This window comes from Malaclemys terrapin, chromosome 4 (genome assembly GCF_027887155.1).
Source record: "Malaclemys terrapin pileata isolate rMalTer1 chromosome 4, rMalTer1.hap1, whole genome shotgun sequence".
In the NCBI taxonomy this organism is placed as follows: domain Eukaryota; kingdom Metazoa; phylum Chordata; order Testudines; family Emydidae; genus Malaclemys; species Malaclemys terrapin.
The window spans coordinates 104,630,364-104,656,651 of record NC_071508.1 but is presented as its reverse complement, the minus strand read 5'-3'; the positions used below and the strand labels follow the sequence as shown (position 1 = coordinate 104,656,651).

Here is a 26,288-nt window from a genome sequence, read left to right as displayed (position 1 = left end):
CCCCAGACTGCCAAAGGGGTTGTGGGGAGGGGAGCCTGGGCCCTCCAACTCCACCGGGTTCCTACACATGGCTCTTTGGGCTACCAGTAATCTGGCAACCAAGACTGCTTAAGGCTGTCCTCCCTGCACGTCTTCCTCTCATCTCCCGCTCTGGGGTCAGCTCAGTCCAAGGCCTTCTCCTAGCGGGGAAATCCAAACCAAAAGTAGTAAGAGGGAGTTACCAATGTCCAAGGTCACAGGATACTTCCCTCTCTGGTTGTCTCTGGGGTGGGTCGTCCCTTCCCTCAAGGAGGGCCCCTTTGGGCAGCAGTATCAGAGCCTTTAGGCTTCCCTCTGCTCTGCTAGAGCTATGGGCTGCAGGTCAAATAAGCCACCCAAATAGCTTATTCCTCCTGCAAATGGAGCATTTGCTGCAGGTGTGGCAGGGCAGGGCTGGCTGAGCCCAAAATGATCCCCTAACCCCTTGTTGCACAGTGTGGGGTTTGTACACCCCATCACACATCTCTAGCACAAATTGCAACAGATATTTTATACTTTGAAATTTTGGTTACTAAAAAGTTGATGTAGATGTACATATTTCGGCAGTCAACAAACGACATTCACATTTATTGAACCCATTCATGTATTTTCTTTGTTAAGATATCCTGTGAATTAAAAATCAAGTAAAGGCAGTAATGTCAACATTTATGTCTCAGTTTCTATTAAAAGTAATTAGGCACTAAAGAAATTTCTACTTTTTAAAACAGAATGTTATCTAAATAGGTAATGGAGAAAATGTGTATCACCAGAGGAAACTTTTTAAGGAGAAGATTGAAAAGAAAACAAAAAAAAACCGAGGTGTACAGGATGCTTTCCTTTTTAATTAATGCTTAAAATTAGCAGGTGTTTCTTTCCATACTTTTATTCCTTATGAAAAATATGTTTCTTTGTGGTCATATTCCAGAATGCAATACTTTGTTGTTTAGAAACTCATATTATGGTGTCAAGTCCAAAACACAATTTAATCATATGTTTTCTGAAAAACACTATTTGATTATTTACCTAGTTAATATTTAAATAATGCTTATCTTTTTTGTCCAGACATTAGAATTCAGTATCAAGTCCTTTCACTGTGAACTTATTAAGCTTTTGATTTTACATTTTAAATGTTAAATTTAAAAATTAATTCAATGAAAAACATTATAAGACTATAATTAAAAGGTTCATAGAATACTGACACACAGGAAATTCAGAGTTAAAGCTGATACCCTGTCTAATTTTCCCACATTCCCTACAGATATTACTGAGGTCTCCAAACTTTGTGTGATCTCAAATATTGGTGCCACCACTTATGCTACAGTAACTAGCTAGAATAAGGTAAATTAAAAATAGACACAGACCTCAGCTGGTTTCACTGATCTGTATTAAAATCAGCTTCTTAATTTACTGTAATGTTTTACTGTATTTAATGCTTTTTTTGTACTTCTTTCCTAGGTTCTCTCTCTTAACATTAATTTACATTTCATAGGCCTGATCCTAACACACTAGATCATGCTGCCTCTCATGGTATTGAACTCAGTGGGAGTTGAAAGAGCTCAGCACCTTGTAAAATTTGCTCCATTGCAGCAATCAGCAACAAGTCTTAGCAAGATAGATTTGCACCAGGATAGATCCCCACAGAGAAGAAGAATGATTGATATTAGCAGTAATGAAATTTAATGATACATCTAATGAGTAATTGTTTCTTGTAGTAAATGAGGCAAACATTTCAAGATGCTGGACTGTTCTTTTTCCTTAAAGATTAAAGTAATTCACGACATCCACAAATGCTGAGGAGGTGTGGGGAAGAGAGATAACATGGGAAATCAAATCAACATCATGCCTGATCATCATGTTAAGATACACATACCAAACACAGGTGAACATACGATGAATAAGGTGTGCATACATACATACTTGCCACATATACATTCTTACAATCCCTCTCCGTTTCCAGAAGTCTTAGAACTTAAGCGCCAAAACAGAAGGCTGGGGAGAGGCTCACTGTGGATCTATTGAAGAACAAGAGTTACTGTGGTAAGTAACCTCTTTTTTGCCTCTATGACACAGCCTCTAAAGGACCACTCTGTAGATGGCAAGCTAGCAGTGACCTCTTTCGGGAGGCCAGATAATTAAAACTATGATTGAACCACTGCTTTTCTAAAACCAGCATGAAACATGAAAAGGAAATTTAAGATCACTGGAACTGGAGAAGAACTGGTCAAGGCCTTTGCCTCCGATTTTTTTTTTTTATTTCACTGGTTTTTGTTCCTGATTTTCTTGAGTTTGTATGGTTGGTTATATGATTTATATGATTTAATATAAAGAGAAATAATAACCCTGAGAAGTATCTGGTCCAATCCATCAGATTGAAATACTTTCTCCCGAGATTCTTCTTCCAGTGTCCACTTCAGTATCTAATAGCTCCTCTTCTTTTGTAGAGGAGGAAGATGAGTGGAACCAGGAAAAGACTTTTGAGGTTTCTGATGATTTGCATTTATTGCTTTTGTGGAGAGTAAGAGTATGCCTGGCATGGTCACCTGGCATTTGGTTTCCTGAATATTAGAGTTCTACAAAACCACACAGTCAATCTTATATGATCTCCTGCCAACTCTCTCTGTCTGTTTTTAGTTCTTTTAGATTGTAAGTTTTTCTTAGCAGGGACTGTATTCCTATGTGCATGTACAGTTCTTAGAACATAGATTCTAGGGCTGGAAGGGACCTCGAGAGGTCATCGAGTCCAGTCCCCTGCCCGCATGGCTGGACCAAATACTGTCTAGACCATCCCCGATAGACATTTATCTAACCTACTCTTAAATAGCTCCAGAGATGGAGATTCCACAACCTCCCTAGGCAGTTTATTCCAATGTTTAACCACCCTAACAGTTAGGAACTTTTTCCTAATGTCCAACCTAAACCTCCCTTGCTGCAGTTTAAGCCCATTGCTTCTTGATCCATCCTTAGGCCTGGTCTACACTGGGATGGGGGGGATACGCAACTTCAGCTACAGGAATACCGTAGCTGAAGTCGACATATCTTATTCCGACTTACCTCCCGTCCCCACGGCGCGGGATAGACGGCCGCGACTCCCCCGTCGACTCCACTACCGCCACTCACTCGGTGGAGTTCCAGAGTCGACGGGGAGCGCATTTGGGGATCGATATATCGCGTCTTAAAGAGACGCGATATATCGATCCCCGATAAATCAATCGCTACCCGACGATATGGCGGGTAGTCTGGACATACCCTTAGAGGTTAAGATGAACAAGTTTTCTCCCACCTCCTTATGACACCCTTTTAGATACCTGAAAACTGCTATCATGTCCCCTCTCAGTCTTCTCTTTTCCAAACTAAACAAACCCAGTTCTTTCAGCCTTCCTTCATAGGTCATGTTCTCTAGACCTTTAATCATTCTTGTTGCTCTTCTCTGGACCCTCTCCAATTTCTCCACATCCTTCTTGAAATGCGGTGCCCAGAACTGGACACAATACTCCAGGTGAGGCCTAACCAACGCAGAGTAGAGCGGAAGAATTACTTCTCTTGTCTTGCTCACAACACACCTGTTAATGCATCCCAGAATCACGTTTGCTTTTTTTTTGCAACAGCATCACACTGTTGACTCATATTTAGCTTGTGGTCCACTATAACCCCTAGATCCCTTTCTGCCATATTCCTTCCTAGACAGTCTCTTCCCATTCTGTATGTGTGGAAAAAACGGTTACTCACCTTCTTGTAACTGTTGTTCTTCGAGATGTGTTGTTCATGTCCATTCCAAGCAGGTGTGTGCGCGCCGCGTGCACGCCAGCCAGAAGATTTTACCATAGCAGCGTCCGTAGGGTCGGCTCCGGTGCCCCCTGGAGTGGCGCCTTCATGGCGCTGTATATAGGGGCCAGCCAACCTCCGACTGCCTCAGTTCCTTCTTGCCGATACTCCGACAGAGGGGAAGGAGGGTGGGTATTGGAATGGACATGAACAACACATCTCGAAGAACAACAGTTACGAGAAGGTGAGTAACCGTTTTTTCTTCTTTGAGTGATTGTTCATGTCCATTCCAAGCAGGTGACTCACAAGCCCAAGTCTAGGTGGTGGGGTCGGAGGTCACTGCAGTCTGGAGGACTGCGCGGCCAAATGCAGCATCCTGCCTAGCCTGTGCGTAATGGCGTAGTGAGCCGTAAAGGTATGTATTGAGGACCAGGTGGCCACTCTACAAATCTCCTGTGTTGGGATGTGGGCCAGGAACGCAGCTGAAGAGGCCTGCGTTCTTGTGGAGTGGGCCATGATAGGAGGGGCTGGCACATTGGCCCGACTGTAGCACTCCTGGATGCAGGTTCTGATCCAGGATGAGATCCTCTGTGACGTGACCGGGAGCCCCTTCTTACGGTCAGCCACAGCGATGAAAAGTTGGGTCGACTTCCTGAAGGGTCTCGTCCTTTCTATATAGAACGCGAGAGCCCTGCGAACATCCAGAGAATGCAGCCTGCGCTCCTTCGCGGTGGAGTGCGGTTTGGGATAAAACACATGGAGAAAAATGTCTTGACCCATGTGAAACGGGGAAACCACCTTAGGTAAGAACGCAGGGTGCAGTCTGAGTTGGACCTTGTCCTTGTGGAAGACGGTGTAGAGAGGCTCGGATGTCAGAGCTCTGAGTTCCGATACTTGCCGTGCTGATGTGATAGCCACCAAGAACGCGACCTTATATGAAAGGTATAACAGCGAGCATGTAGCCAGCAGCTCGAATGGAGGCCCCATGAGGACAGACAGGACCAAATTGAGGTCCCAAACAGGGACAGGTTGACGGATATGTGGGAACAATCTGTCAAGACCTTTAAGGAAACGTCCAACAAGTGGGTTTGCAAAGACTGAGGTACCCCCCTCTCCCGGGTGGAATGCGGAGACTGCAGCGAGGTGTACTCGAATCGATGAGAGGGTTAGTCCCAGGTGTCTTAGATGTAGCAAGTAGTTCAAGATAAGAGGGATCTGGGCGAGCAAGGGGGCTTGACCGCGTTGTGTAACCCAGAGGGAGAAGCGCTTCCATTTGACCAAATACGCAGACCTTGTCAAGGGCTTCCTGCTGCCCAACAGGACCTGTCTGACCTGATAAGAACATTGTAATTCCCGTGGGTTTAGCCACGGAGCATCCAAGCTGTAAGGTGGAGCGACTCCAGGTTCGGGTGAAGGAGGCGACTGCGATCCTGCATGATCAAGTCCGGTAGTAGCGGTAACGTGTGTGGAACCCTTGTAGACATGAGTAAGAGAGACGTGTACCAATGCTGGCGTGGCCACGCAGGAGCTATGAGGATGAGTCGAGCGTGATCTCTGCGGACCTTGAGGATCACTTTGTGAATCAAGGGAATCGGGGGGAAGGCGTAGAGAAGCCCGTCTGCCCAAGAGAGGAGGAATGCGTCTCATAGAGAGCCCTGACTGCGTCCCATGAGGGAGCAGAATTGACACTTCCTGTTCTCGTTGGAAGCAAACAGGTCCACATGGGGATGACCCCAAAGTCGGAAAATTGAGAGAACTACATCCCAGCGGATAGACCACTCGTGACTTTGGAACGAGCGACTGAGAGTGTCCGCAAGCGCGTTGTGCGTGCCGGGGAGGTAGGATGCTATCAGGTGAATTACATTGCCTCCTGGCAAAGGGGAGTGGAGCGAGCAACACCCTGTTTGTTGATATAAAACATCGTTGGAGTATTGTCTGTGAGGACAGAAACACACTTGCCCGCAAGCTGGGACTTGAATGCCATGCATGCGAGGCGAACCGCACGTAATTCCCTGACATTGATGTGCAATGAGAGATCCTCCCTCGACCAAAGACCTTGAGTCCGGAGATGGCCCAGATGTGCTCCCCATCCCTGATCCGACGCGTCCGTTACCAGGGTCAGGGAGGGCTCTGGTTCGAGGAAAGGGACCCCCGCGCAGACCACCCGTGGGTCGAGCCACCATTGGAGGGAGTCCAACACCGGACGAGGTAACGTCACCACTGAGTCTAGGGAGTCCCTGACTAGCCGATAAACTCCTGCCAACCAAGATTGGAGAGGGCGCAGTCTGAGCCTGGCGTGTCTGACGATATAGGTACATGCTGCCATAGCAGTTTGAGGCAGCTTCTTACTGTGGTGGTAGGGTAACTTTGGAAGCCGAGAATGATGTTGGACAAAGTTTGGAACCTGGCCTCTGGGAGATATGCTCTGGATTGTGTCGAGTCCAGAAGTGCTCCTATGAACTCGATTCTTTGTGTTGGAGAAAGAGTGGACTTGGCCTCGTTGATTAAGAGGCCGAGGGAGCTGAAGGTGTGCCTGATGAAGACCACCTGAACCTCCACGAGTGCCTTGGTCCTGCCCTTGATGAGCCAATCGTCCAGGTAAGGGAATACCTGGATCCCTTGCCTGCGGAGGAAGGCTGCCACGACTGCCATGCACTTTGTAAAGACCCTTGGGGCTGCTGATAGGCCGAAGGGTAGAACCGTGAACTGTAGATGAACGTTGCCGGCGAGAAACCTGAGGTAACGCCTGTGGCGAGGGATTATTGCGATATGGAAGTATGCATCCTGTAAGTCGAGGGCGGCATACCAGTCTCCTGGATCCAGGGAGGGAATGATGGACGAGAGGGAGACCATGCGGAACTTGAGCTTCTTGACAAACTTGTTGAGGCGTCACAAGTCCAGAATAGGTCTGAGGCCCTCTTTCACTTTCGGTATTAGGAAATAGCAAGAATAAGCCCTTGCCCCGAAGATTTCGAGGCACCACCTCCACTGCCCCTGCTGTAAGGAGGGACTGAACTTCTTGACGGAGAAGTTGCTCGTGAGAGGGGTCCCTGAAGAGGGACGGGGAGGGGGGCTGGTGGGGCGGGAGGGAGGAAAACTGGATAGAATATCCCTCCTCTACAGTGCGAAGCACCCAAGCGTCTGACGTGATCCGGGCCCACGCACGATAGAAGGGGGACAGACGTGATGAAAAGGTGAGGTTGGGAGGATCCAGAGATGTGTCCGGTAGGCCGTCCTCGAGCAAACCCTCAAAACGGTGGCCTAGGCCCCTGCGGAGGCCTTGGTTGGGTAGAAGACTGGCCGAAGGGCTGTTGTTGTTGCCTCCTCCTGCCCGTCTGCGGTCTTCTGCGCCCGGCATCACCTCATTTTGAGGTTGATACGGACGCGGGGCCTGCAGAGGCCTAAACTGCCTACGCTGAGTAACCGGGGTGTGTAAGCCTAAAGAACGGAGGGTGGTCCATGAATCCTTTAGGCTATGGAGCCGTTTGTCCGTCTTTTCTGAGAAAAGCGTGGGCCCTTCAAAGGGTAAGTCCTGTACAGTCTGTTGGACTTCATGAGGAAGGCCGGAAACTTGAAGCCAGGCTCCGCGCCTCATGACGAGGCCAGTAGCCAACGTGCGTGAGGCCGAATCGGCTGCGTCCAAGGCTGCCTGAAGTGAGGCACGAGTAATTAATCTGCCCTCCTCGACAAGGGCCGAGAACTTGGTTCTTGAATCCTGCGGGAGGAGGTTCGTAAACCTAAACAAAGCCGAGCACGTATTGTGTCCATACCGGCTCACTATTGCCTGCTGATTGGCAATACGCAACTGTAGGCCCCCCGTTGAATAGACCTTGCGTCCAAAGAGATCCAGCTTCTTAGCCTCTCTACTTTTAGGTGTGGATCCCTGAAATCCTTGACGCTCCCTCTGGTTGGCCGCATCCACCACTAGGGAGTCAGGCGGGGGGTGCGTGTAAAGATGTTCATAGCCCTTGGTAGGGACAAAATACTGCCTCTCAGTCCTTTTGGCTGTAGGGGCCAATGAGGCTGGGGTTTGCCACAAGGTACGGGTTGTGTCCGCAATGGATTTTATGAGGGGTAGGGCTACCCTCGATGGACCTGGCGGGGTCAGGATATCAATGACGGGATCGGTGTCCACCTCGATCTGTTCCATCTGTATCGAGGCGCTCTGGGCCGCTCGAGTAAGGAACTGTTGGAGGAGCCTATTATCCTCTAAAGCCGGAGCAGCAGAAGTTCCCGCTACTGCCTCGTCCGGAGAGGAGGAGGAAGACGTCCCATGTAGCTGCCCTTCATCTACGTCGTCTCCCTCTGTAAGGGCCTGCAGCACACGGTACTCCTGCTGCGTGGCTGGTGTGGGCTCAAGATGCGGCACCGCGGCCGGTACCGGGGTCGCCACCGAGCGCCGAGGAGTGCTGGGCGGTGCCTGCGCTGAAGGAAGCAAAGCCCCCGTCGGTGCCGTTGTTTGACCTGGGGGTGCCGTAATGCCTTGTGGCACACTCCTATCAGACGGCGGTGCCGGTGGCGGCGGCATCAACGGCGGTGCAGCAGATGCTGAGGAGATGGAAGCGGTTCATGAGCGGGGCCCGTACGCCTGACCCACCGACTGATGGTAGGCCCGTGGCGTCCAGAATGGCTACTGTGGCGGTTGCCAGTCCTGCTGCTGATGCCACTGTCGCGGATACGGTTGGGCACTGCTACGCGAGGACGATCTGCTCCTCGATCTGTTAGAACGGTAGGAGTCCGCCTCCGAGTCAGAAGTCTCCGAATAAGAGGACATCGGAGGAGCAGTACCCACAATCGCCGGCGGGGGTGCCCGCGCCGGTGCTGCTACCTTGGCGCTGCGTGGGGAGTGAGGTGAGCGCATCGCTGGTTTACCCTTAGAGTGATACTGGGGCCCGGCGGCAGCCGGAGGTTGTCTGCACCGGTGCGGCAACGCCGGCACTGGAAGGTTCAAGAGGTCTGAGGCGGCCCCAAACGCCTCAGGTGTCAATGGGAGGCGGACCTCCTCCATCATGTCCGGGGACCTATGCCGTTCCGGACTCGACCCTGCCCTCTCCGGGGCGGGAGTCAACGGAATGGCGGGATGGGTCTGCGGCGCGGGTTGTCCCGTAACAGTCATGGACTGCACCCGACCATTAGAGTCCCGGTGCGGAGACCGTTCGGTCCGCGGCCTGTTCTTTTTAGCAGGCACCGGCGACGGGGAGCGGCCTCTTGTCGAAGACGATTTCTTATGCACCGACTCTCTCCGGTGCCGGGGTTTTGGGCCCTTGGCCTCCCGACATATCTCCGGTGCCGGGGTACTACGCACCAAGGATGAAGTGCTGGGTGCCGGCTCTGAAGGCCCGGGATCCAATTGCGGCCGCAGAGCCACCTCCATTAGGAGGACTTTAAGTCTCTGGTCTCTATCCTTGAGAGTCCTAGGGCGAAAAGCCCTGCAGATAGGGCACCTGTCCCTTTGATGGGCCTCGCTGAGGCACCGTAAGCACGAAGAGTGCGGATCACTTTTCGGCATAAACTTCCCGCAGTCCCGACAGAGTTTGAACCTTGGGGACCCGGGCATGCCCCAGCGGGGCGACGAAATGTTGGGGAAACCCCGCCAACTGATACCTATCTAACACTAACCACTAACTAATAACTATGTACAAGAACTATAGAACACTGCCACGATTGCTAGAGAGCAAGAGAAGTTCCAGCTAGCCGTCACCGGCGGTAAGAAGGAACTGAGGCAGTGGGGGGTCGGCTGGCCCCTATATACAGCACCATGAAGGCGCCACTCCAGGGGGCGCCGGAGCCGACCCTACGGACGCTGCTATGGTAAAATCTTCCGGCTGGCGTGCACGCGGCGCGCACACACCTGCTTGGAATGGACATGAACAATCACTTGAAGAAGAACTGATTGTTCCTTCTTAAGTGGAGCACTTTGCATTTGTCTTTAATAAACTTCATCCTGTTTACCTCAGACCATTTCTCCAATTTCTCCAGATCATTTTGAATTATGACCCTATCCTCCAAAGCAGTTGCAATCCCTCCCAGTTTGGTATCATCTGCAAATTTAATAAGTGTACTTTCTATGCCAATATCTAAGTCGTTGATGAAGATATTGAACAGAGCCGGTCCCAAAACAGACCCCTGCAGAACCCCACTCGTTATACCTTTCCAGCAGGATTGGGAACCATTAATAACTACTCTCTGAGTATGGTTATCCAGCCAGTTATGCACCCACCTTATAGTAGTCCCATCTAAGTTGTATTTGCCTAGTTTATCAATAAGAATATCATGAGAGACCATATCAAATGCCTTACTAAAGTCTAGGGCCTTGGCTACACTTGCAGCTGTACAGCGCTGTGAGGTAAACCTGTCTTCGTACAGCTGAGTAGGGAAAAGCTGCAGTCTGTCCACACTGACAGCTGCCGTTGCAAGTGTGGCCACACCACTGCACTATTTGCAGCTGTGTTGGGAGCAGTGCATTATGGGCAGCTATCCCAGCATTCATGTGGCTGCAACATGCTTTTCAAAATGGGGGAGGGGGGATGGATTGTGACAGGGAGTGTTGGGGGAGAGAGAGTGCTTTTTGGAGCATGTCAGCTCTCTATTTTGCAAGTTCCGAACTGCGAGCCCCCTGCTCATTCATTTACTCACTCAAAGCAAGCTGCAAATTGTTTGCTTTTCTCTGTGGTACGAACTTTGAAACTGGCACTTCCGCATTCCTGCAGCCGGTCACAACAATGGAGAGGATTGGCCACTTGACAAGGTGATTAGTACAGCGCTGTAAGCGTTTACACTCACACCTGTGAGTCGTAGCCACTCTGCTGCAGCTGTTATTCCTCTCAGAGATGTTGAGTACCTGCAGCGGTGTACCCAGGGAAATACAGCACTGTAAGTGCCCTGCCAGTGTGGATGGGGAGTGAGTTACAGCGCTGGGGGAGGCTTTACAGCGCTGTAACTTGCAAGTGTAGCCAAGGCCTAGGTATACCACATCCACAAGACTCATTATCCTACCAAAGAAAGCTATCAGATTAGTTTGACATGATTTGTCCTTTACAAATCCATGCTGGCTATTCCCTATCACCTTACCACCTTCCAAGTGTTTGCAGATGATTTCCTTAATTACTTGCTCCATTATCTTCCCTGGCACAGAAGTGAAACTAACTGGTCTGTAGTTTCCTGGGTTGTTTTTATTTCCCTTTTTGTAGATGGGCACTATGTTTGCCCTTTTCCAGTCTTCTGGAATCTCTCCCGTCTCCCATGATTTTCCAAAGATAATAGCTAGAGGCTCAGATATCTCCTCTGTTAGCTCCTTGAGTATTCTAAGATGCATTTCATCAGGCCCTGGTAACTTGCAGGCATCTAACCTTTCTAAGAGATTTTTAACTTGTTCTTTTTTTATTTTCTCTTCTAAACCTACCCCCTTCCCATTAGTATTCACTATGTTAGGCATTCCTTCAGCCTTCTCGGTGAAGACCGAAACAAAGAAGTCATTAAGCATCTCTGCCATTTCCAAGTTTCCTGTTACTGTTTCTCCCTCTTCACTGAGCAGTGGGCCTACCCTGTCTTTGGTCTTCCTCTTGCTTCTAATGTATTGATAAAAAGTCTTCTTGTTTCCCTTTATTCCCGTAGCAAGTTTGAGCTCATTTTGTGCCTTTGCCTTTCTAATCTTGCCCCTGCATTCCTGTGCTGTTTGCCTATATTCATCCTTTGTAATTTGTCCTAGTTTCCATTTTTTATATAACTCCTTTTTATTTTTTAGATCATGCAAGATCTCGTGGTTAAGCCAAGGCAGTCTTTCGCCACATTTTCTATCTTTCCTACCCAGCGGAATAGCTTGCTTTTGGGCCCTTAATAGTGTCCCTTTGAAAACATCTTGGGTGCCACTGTGAGAGAAGCAGTAGTGGTAAAAATAATGATAATAAATAAATAATACCAATGCCTTGGATTTTCCATTTTTTGTAGGCAAGGCACTTGTGTTTCAACAGTTCAGTACAAAGACATTGATGATGGATTATCTTTGATCCAGTGTAAAAACTATTTAATTAATGGATACAAGACATCTCCCCATGAAAGTTACAAAGTCAGAGTAACCCATAAAAATCTCCTAATGAAACATCTAGAAAAAACTGCAGGATTTCAGCAATTTTCTGCTGAGCGATAGGAAGAGGACCAGAAATTTCATCATCCTTTATATATCCAAGACAGCCACCAAGTGCAACAAGGAGTTTCAGAGGTGAGAAGAAAAACATGATTTTCAATAGGTGAGCTAGTTTTTCATAATATACTTGTTCTTTGGCTCAGGAGCATGGGTGCCAGAAAAAGCACTATTAAATCTTCATTTGGGTGGAAAATCCCTTAGAGTATATACTCCTTGAGGCACGAATCGAGGCATGGATCATGTCCTCCTATGTGTGTTTGTACATCAGCCCTCACAGTATTCTGACTGAGGACTCTGGACACAATAGCAAAATAAATATTAAATAAACAACACTGTACACACTGAACTATCATATTAATCTTAGAACAGCTAATGTTTGGGGGAACACAGACTTTTAATAGAGACCTAGAATTTGTCATGTTTCACTTTGGGACCAGCCTGAAGGTGATCACAGCAGACTGAAGGCTGCTCCATGCCACAAAAATGACATCCTCATCATGTCAAGCAGTAACAAGCTTGTGATGGGGTATCCACCCCACACAAGGCAGAGGAAGCTGTTAGGACAATTAACCTGATAGGCTGCACTTGGGGGAGAACCAGGGACTGAAGGGTAATTAATGATGAAGCCCAGCTGGGCAGGGGCAGGCTGAACTTGCAAACCAAGACCAGAGGAAGGCTGCAGGGGAAGAGGGCTACAGTCACTCCCCTGGAACAAGGGACAGATGTTTGGGGGGTACAGTTTCTGGGAAGAAGTCACAGAGAGAAGAAGGAGTCCAGGGAAATACTGACAACCTATTTGGAGCAAGCAAACCATAGTTACTAAACAGAAGGTACCTGGACTGGAACCTGGAGTAGTGGGCAGGCCTGGGTTACCCTACCAGACACTGGGGAAGTGGCACAGGATCTGATCTTGGAGCAGAAGACTGTCTGGAAAGGGGAGGACTATACAGTGACCTGCTGCAAAGCTGAGTCATGAATTATAGAAGATTAGGATTGGAAGAGACCTCAGGAGGTCATCTAGTCCAACCCCTGCTCAAAGCAGGACCAACACCAACTAAATCATCCCAGCCAGGGCTTCGTCAAACCGGGTCTTAAAAATCTGTAAGGATGGAGATTCCACCACCTCCCTAGGTAACCCATTCCAGTGCTTCACCACCCTCCTAGTGAAATAGTGTTTCCTAACATCCAACCTAGATCTCTCCCACTGAAACTTGAGACCATTGCTCCTTGTTCTATCATCTGCCCCCCACTGAGATCAGCCTAGCTCCATCCTTTTTGGAAACCCCCTTCAGGTAGTTGAAGGCTGCTATCAAATACCCCTCCCCCACGCTTCTCTTCAGACTAAATAAGCCCAGTTCCCTCAGCCTCTCCTCATAAATCATGTGCCCCAGCCCCCTAATCATTTTCGTTGCCCTCCACTGGACTCTCTCCAATTTGTCCACATCCTTTCTGTAGTGAGGGGCCCAAAAGGGGACACAATACTCCAGTTGTGGCCTCAACAATGCCGAATAGAGGGGAATAATCACTTCCCTCGATCTGCTGGCAACGCTCCTACTTATGCAGCCCAATATGCCATTATCTTTCTTGGCAACAAGGGCACATTGTTGACTCATATCCAGCTTCTCGTCACTGTAATCCCCAGGTCCTTTTCTTCAGAACTGCCGCTTAGCCAGTTAGTCCCCAGCCTGTAACAGTGCATGGGATTCTTCCATCCTAAGTGCAGGACTCTGCACTTGTCCTTGTTGAACCTCATTAGATTTCTTTTGGCCCAATCCTCTAATTTGTCTAAGTCCCTACCCTCCAGCATATCTACCTCTCCCCCCAGCTTAGTGTCATCCATGAACTTGCTGAGGGTGCAATCCATCCCGTCATCCAGATCATTAATGAAGATGTTGAACAAAACCAGCCCCAGGATTGACCCCTGCGGCACTCTGCTTGATACCGGCTGCCAACTAGGCATCAAGCCATTGATCACTACCTGTTGAGCCTGACAATCTAGCCAGCTTTCTATCCACCTTACAGTCCATTCATCCAGTCCATACTTCTTTAACTTGCTGGCAAGAATACTGTTGGAGACCGTATCAAAAACTTTGCTAAAGTCATGTCCACTGCTTTCCCCATATCCACAGAGCCAGTTATCTCATCTTAGAAGGCAATCAAGTTGGTCAGGATATGTAACATAGACAGAAGGCTCATTTATAATCCAGTCGATTTGGGACTATAAGGTCATTTTATTTTAGAACATCAAGTGGTATCATGATCTCAATTAAATTCTAAAACAGATTCTTTCCATCATCCTGTTAAAGCAAGCAAGCAGGCTTCTGCCTTTATATCACAGGCTAGAGAAATATACTAGTTTTTAAGTGTTTTACCGAAACAGAATTTGTGAAATTCAGTAGTTCATTTAAAAAATTCACCTGTCTCCACAATTTAGAAATGTTTCACTTTTTGGAAGAATTCAATATATTTCTTTCTAAATGCTTACAGGCACATGGACTTTTCGAAACATCTCAGCTCCTTTGCGTGCATCCAGTAAAGCAATGTCTTGTGGAGTGGAAACAATCACTGCCCCTGGGAACAGAAATCATAAAATTAGGTTTAAAACTTATACTCTAAATTATACTACCAAACTTATTTTGGAGTATTTTACTTCACTGAAGAAAAAGTTGCTTCTTTATCTACTTAAAATATACGCCAAAAAAAAAAAAAAAAATGATCCTGAAGAGTTTAGTTTTAGATTATAAAGTGACCAGAATGAAAGGTTCCCAAATTATGGTACAGAGAGTTAAAAAACATTATATTCTTTCAAATATTATTTTTCTATGTAAACAATTGTTGTAGTTGCTATATTGTTGGGAGGGAAAGGGAGTGGCCCATGCAATCACGGAAGGGAAAAGAGATGCTCCATGAGACAATATGTTCATAAAAATGTGGTCCATTGTATGAAAAAATTCGAGAACCTTTGGATTAACAGTAACAATAGCCTATCTTCAAGTAATAAGGCAGACACCCTGTGACCAGCCCACTGTCTTTGTGGCAGGGTTATGCCAATTAATACAAGTGATCTATGATCATGAGCCTGCAACCTCTACACTAGGAACAGTTCCTTTGAGTGCTTTAGGATTTCTTATGTGTACAACACTACTTGCATGAGTAAGAATTTGTATGCTTTGGCTTTTAGGTTTGAAAGGGGCAAAGAGTGACTCACTGCTCAGGCAGGAGTTTAGGCTACTCAAGATCTGTCTCCAGGCTACTTGCCTACTGATAGCTAGTGTTTCCATTACTATTCAATATATAAATACCCACTACAGCCTAGCAATAGGATTTGCCTCTGAGTACAAATTAAAGCATTTTACAAAAGTTGATATCAAGGCTGCTGGTTACTATGCTATAATGTTCCTGGATTAATACATTCTGAAATAATGATGTGAACAACACTTTTGCATTCACTTCTAACAGTAACTCCTGCATCCCACAAATGCTTTTGGGTAAGAAGCACTACACTATGAAAGTCTGGATTAAGAATGTCCTCATGATTTTCCTATTCCGAAAAAAGAATGTAGTGTGAAAGATCACAGTTTGGGGGAATTGTTTAGCTCTAGTTTCATAAATAGCATCAAGTCTCTCAAATATTTTTTACCACAATCATTTATATAATCATATTGACCTACAACCACAGGAAAAATATGCCAGACTTCACATTTAAAACAATTAAAAGTTACAATTCTACACATACAAAATGATCTAAGAGAGGCAGAGTAACACTATGTGCTGAAAACTATATGCAATTTGCTAAACAAATATAATTTCCCTATTGTACTGTGATGCTACTGTTCTCCAATAATTCCCATTTTTTTCTATTAGCTCTCAGAATTTTATCTTCTAAAGTATTATTGCATATTCACAAATATATTTTATATGTACAGATATTAATAAAATGTTTTCAATTAAAAAACAAATTAAAAAGATCCTCTCCTCATTCCAACTCTGTGGTGTGGAAACAGATCAACACTTCATATGTAATTTATTTACACTCTTTGTGAAAATTTACATAATAAGCTTTTTATATTCAAATATTCCAATAAAAATTAATTTAAAGGCATACATAAGGAAAAAAACAATTACTGTGTAATCAAATGAAGAAACTAAAATTGTCCTTGTTATAGATAACAAAAGCAGTATATTCCTAATGGGGAAAATTATATTAGATGCTTTCATGCCTTGTCACACATGAGGCAACCTGTGTTTCCATCTCCGTCTAGTGCCATGTTTCTTGCTCCATTGTAGTCTACTTCCATGACAAAGACATCTTTCTCAATGGTTTTATGATGTCATGTTCTCCTCCTCTTTTTCATCTTCCACCAAGTGATAATGTGTCATGGGTTTGTCTAAAAATAAGGTGTTTTTTTTACATCTGTACAATATGCCCAAACCACTTCAGCCTTCTTTCTCAAATCATTGTCTTTACATCAGCATTAGTTACTATTTATTCCACCAATGGACACCAAGTATTCTCAGCAAGCATCTATGTTGGAATACATCAAGTTTCCTGTTATGGGCTTCTGCTGTTTGTCCAGTTTCAAAAGCATATAACAATACTGGTATCATAATAACATTGTACCATTTTATTTTGGTTCTTGTGCAGAGGTGAAAGTAAGCCGGTACAGCGTACCGGCAAGAGCCAGTGCGCCGTGCCGGACTGGACCAGCTTCTGCGGCGGTGATTTAATGGGCCCAGGGCTCCAGCTGCTGCGGGGAGCCCAGAGCCATTTAAAACACTGCTGGAGCTCTGGCAGCTGGGCTCGGACAGGGATTTAAAGGGCACGGAGCTCCGGCTGCTGCGGGGATCCCCAGGCCCTTTAAAGCACCACTGGAGCTCCCAGCTGCCTCTGCAGCTGGTAGCTCCGGGGTGATTTAACGGCTCTGGGGCTCCCAGCCACAGCCGGAGCCCCAGGGCCTTTAAATCTTGAAAGGCCCCACCTCTTCCAGTTGAGGCCCCGCCTCTTCCGGTTGAAGCCACGCCCCGCTCAGGACTCCAGCGTACCGTTAAGTCCTATAAGTTACTTTCACCCCTGTTCTTGTGTGAGTCTCCCTGTTTTTCCAAATATTTGCCAGTCACAAAAAAGCTCTACTTATCTTCACAATTTTTGCTTACACCTCCTTACAGAGTTGGCACTCAACACTAACTGTGCTTCCAAGATATACAAAATCACAATTAATCCTGTAGTCTTCACTATCAATCACATAAGCACCATCAATGCTGACTCCTCTTTCAACAATCATGACTTGCATTTTCTTTTGGCTTATTCTTAATCCTACTTTAGCACCCTTACTTTTAACATTGGTAGTTATCATTTTCATGGCATCATAATCCATGTCCAACATGTCATAAGCAAATTCAAGAGCTTAAAGTTTTCTTCTACTCCACATAGCTCCTGTATCTTCCTTTGATGTTGCTCTATCATAATGCAGTAAAGAAAGGGTACTAAAATGCCGCACTCCAGTGAGGATATCAAACCAATTGGCCTCTGTCTTTCTCTCTCTCACACAGCATTTTGACCTTCATAAAGCATCTTGATCAGCAACACTTGCTAGGAAACTCTTTTGTTGCAAGATCTTCCTCAGCAACTCTCTATGAATGCATTCAAAAGCCTTCGTGAAATCTATGAATTTCAAGACTAACTTTCTATCATAGGAGAGCCCTTTCTCAATCAATCGTCTCAGGATAAAGATGTGATCTACACACAATTTTTCTGGTCTAAAGCCTGCTTGCTCATTACAGTTTTTCATCTATGTCCAGTTTGACTCTGTTCCATAGCATACTGCAAAACACTTTTCTGGGTACTGAAAATAATGTTATTCCTCATAAGTTATCGTATACCACTTCTTCTTATAATATTTTACTGATCACACCTTTCTTCCAATCCTCTAGGCAAAGTTTTTTCCCAAACTGTATTAAAAATTAATATCCAGATCCATCCTCTTGAAGGTGTGCCTTGAGAAGAAAACCCATTGTCTAGCTGATTACCTATTATACAGTCTCCTCGAAGACCAAAATGGATAAATAAGTGACTCAGATTCACAAGTGTGCTTGTTCTGAGCCAAAGTGGTTATGATGTAATCACAGGAAAGATTCTTGGAAGGGTTTAAAGGATTGTTCACCAGCCACAGCCCTTGTTGGAATCACGGGGCAATCTCAGGTAAGCTTAGTAGTATGTGTGTAGGTTCTTTTATTGGTTTTAATATGTTTTCTCTGTAACGTTTTTACTATAAGAATAAGTGTGCTTGCTTATAAAGAACTATGTGGTAAATGAACTGTGGCAATTACACTATTTGTAGCCTTTGAAGAGTAAGCAAAGCAAAGAGGCATCCTGTTTAGTGAGTCTTCTTTGCTGGGGAATAACATGGTGTAGTCAGGGAACTGTGCAGCCTGGAAAAAATCTCAGTAAGCAGGGAGAGATATGTGGGTCTCTGCCCAACAAAGGTGATGGCTGGAGAACTGGACGTCTGAGAGTGGGTGTCCTTGCTGGACCATGGAGGGGGAATATAGGTGCAACTGCCCTGAACTGTGAAAGACACCACTGTGACTTTGGAATCATGATGGTAACTGCTTACACACCGGGAACAATTTCTTGGAGTTGCCTCTCATTTATGCTTCTTTGGCTTGTCTCACTTTTTTTTTTGTCAAGCTATTCTTTCATCTTTCGGATAAAACTTCTTTACTTCTAACTTTTTCTGCATACTCCCATTGCAGGACGTATTATTGTTTGCCATATTGTAGCTGCTTAATTGCTTTCTCTATTTCTGCTTCTAAAATTGGACTGGATGAGGAAAACTCCATTCAGACCGTATTCAGTACCCTACTCAAGCAGGCAAGATGACATTCACGTGGAGGGAGTTGAATAATCCTCGACAACACCAACTCTAGTGGAATGGGAATTAGTCGACTCAAATTATAAGAGCATGCTTTGTTACAAATAATGATAAATTAATTATCCTCCAGTGTTGAAGGATATAGAGGAACAATAGGCTTGCTTTAGAGATATTTGCTGGAAGCCACCCCAAATTCACTTGGATCAAGAGAATCAAGAAGTGTGGATACAGCCACACACATAGAAACTGATTGAGGAAAGAAAAGCCTTAAAAGAAAGGCCAGGGTAGGTGACACAACAAGAAAAAACAACCAACAGTGCAACGGCAGTATCTAGAGCGGGGGTCGGCAACCATTCAGAAGTGGTGTGCCGAGTCATCATTTATTCACTCTAATTTAAGGTTTCACATGCTAGTAATATGTTTTTAGAAGGTCGCTTTCTATAAATCTATAATATATAACTAAACTATTGTATGTAAAGTAAATAAGGTTTTTAAAATGTTTAAGAAGCTTCATTTAAAATTAAATTAAAATGCAGAGCCCCCCGGACCGGTGGCCAGGATCCGGGCAGTGTGAGTGCCACTGAAAATAAGCTTGTGTGCTGCCTTTGGCACACGTGTCATAGGTTGCCTACCCCTTATCTAGAGAGACAAAAGTTATGTCAAAGATGAGAGAAAACAGCTGGATAAAAAAGCAAGAGAAGGTGAAGAAGCATCAGAAAGAGCTGACTCTAAGAAACTGTTTCTGGTGTGTAAGCAGTTGTCATCATGGTTTCACAGAGTCACAGTGACACCGTAAAAGCAAAAGATGGAAGATTGTAAACAAAACAAAAGGAATCATGGTGAGAACATTTTAATGGAGTATTAAGCCAACCGCAGCTAACAATTCCAATTAATGAATGCAAAGAAAGTGAAGAAGTCCAGCTGAGGGGGGCAAGGAAACCCTAAAAATGATCTGTTAAATATCACAAATTCCCATTTCTACAAGCTAGTTAACACATGTGTGGTAAAGGAAAGATCCTACACCTATCAATGGGAAGTTATCAAATACAATTTATATATTTTTCCCATTGCACCTTTTTGCCCAAAATTAATAAGAGGAGTAAACAAAGCATTGCCAATATCAATAGTCTGACTTGGTACTCCAGGGTCTCCTATATTTTAGAGTGATGTGACTCTCAAGTAGCTATGTACTTCAAAACTTCCTCATCCACATCAAATCACAGAAATTGTTATTCACTTGCCATGCTTAGACCAAAGTACAGTAACTCCTGGCTTAACTCTGTAGTTATGTTCCTGAAAAATGCGACTTTAAATGAAACGATGTTAAGCTAATCCAATTTCCCCATAAGAATTAATGTAAATGGCGGGTTAGGTTCCAGGGAGATTTTTTTCACCAGACAAAAGACTATATATATATATATATATACATACGCACACACACACAAACGCACACACACACAGTATAAGTTTTGAACAAACAATTTAATATAGTACACAGCAATGATCATTGTGAAGCTTGGTTGAGTTGGTCAGGGCCGGCTCCAGCGTTTTTGCCACCCCAAGCGGCAGAAAAAAAAAAAAAGAAGACGACGCAAGCGGGTCCCTCAGTCCGAGAGGGACTGAGGGACCCGCCACCGAATTGCCGCCGAAGACCCGGACGCGCCGCCCCTTTCTGTTGGCCGCCCCAAGCACCTACTTCCTGCGCTGGTGCCTGGAGCTGGCTCTGGAGTTGGTGAAGTCAGAGGGTGGAAGAGGGTCAGATATTTCCCAGGGAGGCCTTACTGCTAATTGATGAACTAGAACAGCTGATCCCTCAAGGGTTAACACGTTGTTAATGTAGCCTCTACAAGGCAGCACAAATGGAGGGAGGGGAGACAGCATGGCAGACAGAGACAGAGACACACACCCTATGTGCGTGAGAGAGAGAGAGGCACATTGCCCCTTTAAGTATGCTGACTCCACTGTAAATACAATGCCTTTTTAAGTAGATCAGCAAGTTGAGACAGCAGCTGCTGCCAGCATGCTCCCTCCGTCCTGAGCCCTGTCGTGTCCCCCACTCTATGGAAATGGGGTAAGCAAGGGGCAGGAACCGGGGGAAGGGGGACACCCTGACATTAGCGCCCCTTTTCCCCTCCCACCCGACAGCAAGCAGGAGGCTCCCAGGAGCAGCTCCAAGGCAGAGGACAGGAGCAGCACATGGCAGTGGGGGGAGGGACAGCTGAACTGCTACCAATTGATAGCCTGCTGGGTGGCTGCCGCACAGGGAACTTAGGGGAGCGGGGAGCTGATAGGGGGGCTGCTGGTCCACCCTGATTCCAAGCCTCCACCAGCTAGCTCCAACGGGCTGCTCTTTCTGCAAGCAGTGGACAAAGCAGACGGCTGCCAAACAACGTTATAAGGAAGCATTGTGCAACTTTAAATGAGCATGTTCCCTAATTGATCAGCAATGTAACAATGAAACAGTTAACTGGGATGACTTTAAGTGAGGAGTTACTGTATAGAAGTATCAAGTATTTATTTCTAACATTACATTTTTGTTTGCTCTCCATTGCCTACACTACTTTCTTAAAATATTAGCACCGTGAGTATTCCCTCGCCTCTGCAACACTATCTCCCTACCTGGCCCGGGCCCATTACTAATCCCTCTGTGGGTCCAAGGGAGGAAGAGGTGGAGACTGGGAAGTAACAGAGCATTATTCCTACAGTCCCACATAATTTACCTGGGAAGATATTGCAGCTCAGGGGTATATTGTCTTTTCTGCAGAACTTTGACCAAAGGAGTCTTGATGGGAGCTGCAATCAGGGAGCTTCTGATAGCGCAGTGCCAATGTAGCCACACTGTCAAATTTTAGGTCAAGTATGGTGCCAGAGCTGGTGTGGGAGCACAGGGTCCCCACATGGAAAGCCCTAGCTGCTCATATATCCCACGATCAACATAGGTTTGGGTTCAATCCAAATGGCCTTTTCCATAGGAGGAGATCTTATGTTAAGGGTGGGAGGGTGGGCAAGTGAAATTTCCTCCTCGACGTCCCCTTTACCCTTCGGAAAAGATGACCTGGGCCACTGACAGTAACATTTCTTTCCCAACTAGTTTTGTTCTTTTCCATTTGTGAGCACTGGGTTGTTCTTGTTTCTTCAGGAGCAAAAAGCAATATGAATCTGTTTAGTTTATCTACCTCTATTGGCATCATCACCGAGGATAGTACACCTTTGGGAAGGGAGTGAGAACTTGTGCTCCCTCTACTGATCATATAGATATAGTAACAGAACAAAAATCTTACATAATTTGGAAACAGTGGCTTAGAGAAAAGAAGTTTTTTTTTCAAAAATCTATATAAATTATGATAATTTGGTGAGTTTTCTCATCTGATGCTAAAATGATTCCCTATGGCTCAAACTACTTAACAGTGTCCTCAGTATTTCTATCCCATTCTCTTCCATATTAAAATGAGACAGACCTTCTCCTAATTTAAACTTCTTATATCAAAATGTAAATTCAATGAGGTCTCCAGCAAGTACTGCATATCAACAGTGCATGCAATAAAAATAAGTATTTGGTATTTATTTTCTTTTTATTCAAGGAGAATCTGAACCCCGTCAGAGGGGTGAAATATTGGAACGGCCTTCCGAGGGAAACGGTGGGGGCGACGGACCTGTCTGGTTTTAAGATAAAGTTAGATAAGTTTATGGAGGGAATGGTTTAATGGTAAAACATAGTAGTCAAGGAAAGCCAAGCAATGGTGGGTAAATAGTATAATGGCTAACGGGGTCGGGCTGGAGACTCTTGCCTATATGCTCGGGGTCTTACTGATCGCCACATTTGGGGTCGGGAAGGAATTTTCCTCCAGGGCAGATTGGCTGAGCCTCTGGAGGTTTTTCGCCTTCCTCCGCAGCATGGGGCAGGGATCTCTAGCAGGAGGGTCTCTGCCGATTGAAGTCACTAAAAACAGGATTGGGGACTTCAACAGCAGAGTCCAGGGAAGGGGTAGGGACGGTTTTATGGCCTGCAGCATGCAGGGGGTCAGACCAGATGATCATAATGGTCCCTTCTGACCTTAAAGTCTATGAGTCTATAAGGTTGATTAATTGCACAAACAAGAAGTTGCACAGATCATAATGCTATCACAGCATGTCCTGAAATATTCTTTATATTTTATGTGTACATTTCTGTGCAGAAAAAACGGTTACTCACCTTTGTAACTGTTGTTCTTCGAGATGTGTTGCTCATATCCATTCCAATTAGGTGTGCGCGCGCTGCGTGCACGATCGTCGGAGAATTTTCTACCCTAACAACACCCGGTGGGTCAGCTGTGGAGCCTCCTGGAGTGGCGCCTTCATGGCGCTGGATATATACCCCAGCCGACCCAGCGCCCCCTCAGTTCCTTCTTGCCGGCCACTCCGACAGTGGGGGTGGGGGGGGAGGGCGGGTTTGGAATGGATATGAGCAACACATCTCGAAGAACAACAGTTACAAAGGTGAGTAACCGTTTTTTCTTCTTCGAGTGCCTGCTCATAACGACTCCTATTAGGTGACTACCAAGCCTTACCTAGGCGGTGGGGTCAGAGTGAGACCCTCATCTCATGAGACGCTCATCCGAATGCAACATCGTCTCTGGACGTGAGCCAGGAAGGCAGTTGAGGAGGCTTGGGCCCTCGTGGAGTGGGCGGTGAGGCGTGGCGTTGGGGCACCGGCCAGGTCGTAGCAAGCACGAATGCACGATGTGATCCAAGAGGAGAGACGTTGCGAGGAGACCGGTAAACCTTTCATCCGGTCGGCCACTGCAACGAAGAGTTGCGTCGTCTTCTTAAACGGTTTCGTACGCTCAATATAGAAAGCAAGGGCCCTGCGTACATCCAAGGAGTGCATACGCTGGTCTTGACGGGTGGCGTGTGGCTTAGGATGGAAGACCGGGAGAAATATATCTTGGTTCACATGAAAAACTGATACCACCTTGGGAAGAAAGGCAGGGTGGGGGCGAAGCTGCACCTTGTCTTTATGGAAGACTGTGTATGGAGGCTCAGACGTGAGCGCCCTGATTTCAGAAACACACCTCGCTGAAGTGATGGCTACAAGGAAGGCTGTCTTCCAAGATAGGTAAAGGAGTGAGCAGGTAGCCAATGGCTCGAACGGGGGCCCTGTGAGCTTGGAGAGAACCAGGTTAAGATCCCACGCCGGAACAGGTTGATGTTGCTGTGGGTATAGCCGGTCTAAGCCCTTGAGGAATCTGACAATCATCGGGTTAGAGAAGACCGAGGAAGCGTGTTCTCCTGGGTGGAACGCTGATATAGCGGCCAGATGAACCCTGACTGAAGATATCGCCAAGTCCTGATGTTTTAGGGATAGGAGATATTCAAGTATAAAGTGGAATAGACGCCTGCAAGGGGGGCGTGGCCCGCTGCTCGCACCAACAGGAGAAAAGTTTCCACTTGGCTAAGTAAGTGGTTCGTGTATAGGGCTTTCTACTTCCCAGTAGAATCTGTTGCACGGGATGTGAGCATCGTAGCTCTGTCTGATTCAACTATGGAGCATCCATGCTGTAAGGTGGAGCGATTGCAGGTCGGGGTGACAGAGTCGGCCGTGGTCCTGAGAGATCAAGTCTGGGCACAAGGGAAGCGTGATCGGAGTTTGTACCGATAGCTCCAGAAGCGTGATGTACCAGTGTTGTCTTGGCCAAGCTGGAGAGACTAGAATCATACGTGCCTTGTCTCTGCGTAGCTTGAGCAGTACCCTGTGGACCAGTGGAAATGGAGGGAAAGCGTAGAACAGCTGGTCTCTCCACGATAGGAGGAAAGTGTCTGCCTGGGAGTCCGGAGATCACCCTTGGAGGGAGCAGAACACGTGGCACTTCCTGTTGGCTCGTGAGGCAAACAGGTCGACCTGGGGAAATCCCCACCTCTGGAAGATGGAATGGATGATATCCGGGCGAATCGACCACTCGTGCGTCTGGAAGGATCTGCTGAGACAGTCTGCTAGAGTGTTCTGGACTCCAGGGAGGAACAATGCCACGAGATGTATCGAGTGGGCAATGCAGAACTCCCATAGGCGAATGGCCTCTTGGCATAGGAGAGACGACTGGGCTCCTCCTTGCTTGTTGATGTAGAACATGGCTGTGGTGTTGTCTGTGAGGACTGACATGCAACGGCCATGTAGGAGACCGAGAAATGCCTGACAGGCTAGGCGCACCGCCATCAGCTCTCGAACATTGATGTGCAGAGCTAGTTGGGATGTGGTCCACAGGCCCTGGGTATGGTGCTCCCCGAGGTGAGCGCCCCAACCTAGAGATGAAGCGTCCATGACCAGGTGCAGGGAGGGTTGTGGGACGTGAAACGGCACTCCTGAGCAAACCGCCTTGTGATCCAGCCACCAGGTGAGAGAGGTCAAGACTGAGTTCGGAACCGTGACTACCATGTTCAGGTTGCCCCGATAAGGACGGTACATCGACGATACCCAGGCCTGAAGTGGGCGAAGCTGAAGTCAGGCATGCCTGGTTACGTACGTACAAGAGGCCACGTCCTTATTGTGGTGTTCGGGAAAGACCTGGAGTCCGTGGATAATGTTTGTGATGGTGTGAAACCTAGTGTCTGGCAGAAGAGCTCAGGTGAGTCTGGAGTCTAAGACTGCCCCGATAAACTCTATTCTCTGGGTTGGCTCCAGAGTGGACTTTTCTTTGTTGAGTACAATGCCTAACTCATCGAATGTTTGTAGTATTATCTGGACGTGAGTTTGAACTTGCTCCCTGGTGCAGCCGCGCACCAGCCAGTCGTCTAGATATGGGAACATCTGTATCCTTTGTCGACGAAGGTATGCTGCCACGACAGCCATACATTTGGTGAACACTCTCGGAGCCGCGGACAAGCCGAAGGGAAGGACGGCAAATTGGTAGTGCACATTGTCTACTACAAATCGAACGAAGGGCCTGTGGGGGGGGGGGTAGATTGTTATATGAAAATATGCGTCCTTCATGTCGAGGGCGGCGTACCAGTCTCCAGGATCCAGGGAAGGGATGATGGTCCCCAAGGAGACCATGCGGAACTTCAACTTTACTATGAATTTGTTGAGTCTGCGTAAATCTAAAATGGGTCGCAGACCCCCTTTTGCTTTGGGGATTAGGAAGTAGTGGGAGTAAAACCCCCTGCCCCTTAACTCTGGCGGAACCTCCTCTATGGCCCCCATAGAGAGGAGCCAAAAAACCTCCTGTATAAGGAGATGCTCGTGAGAAGGGTCCCTGAAGAGGGATGGGGAGGAGGGGTGGGATGAAGAAAACTGGAGAGCGTATCCCCTCTCCACCGTGCGAAGGACCCAACGGTCCGAGGTTATAAGGGACCAAGCATGGTGGAAACGGGAAAGGTGATCCTGAAAGAAAGGGAATGGATCCTGGGTAGTGGCTGGCACGCCGTCCTCGAGCACACCTTCAAAAATTTTGCCTAGGTCCTGAAGGTGGTCTAGGAGGGCCTTGGTTCTGACCGGGTTGGGGGCCAGTCGACTTCCGTCT

The 26,288-nt window shown here is 46.7% G+C and overlaps 1 protein-coding gene across 9 annotated transcripts in view; it reads right to left on the bottom strand.

Moving 5' to 3' along the window:
• The window catches only part of NUBPL (NUBP iron-sulfur cluster assembly factor, mitochondrial), a 161,902-nt gene that overhangs the window by 34,631 nt on the left and 100,983 nt on the right, over positions 1-26,288 (bottom strand). For all 9 annotated transcript variants that reach the window (XM_054026907.1, XM_054026908.1, XM_054026909.1 and 6 more), the window contains one exon: positions 14,409-14,494. In XM_054026907.1, coding sequence (XP_053882882.1) covers positions 14,409-14,494 — 86 coding nt within the window. The remainder of the gene's footprint in view (positions 1-14,408; positions 14,495-26,288) is intronic.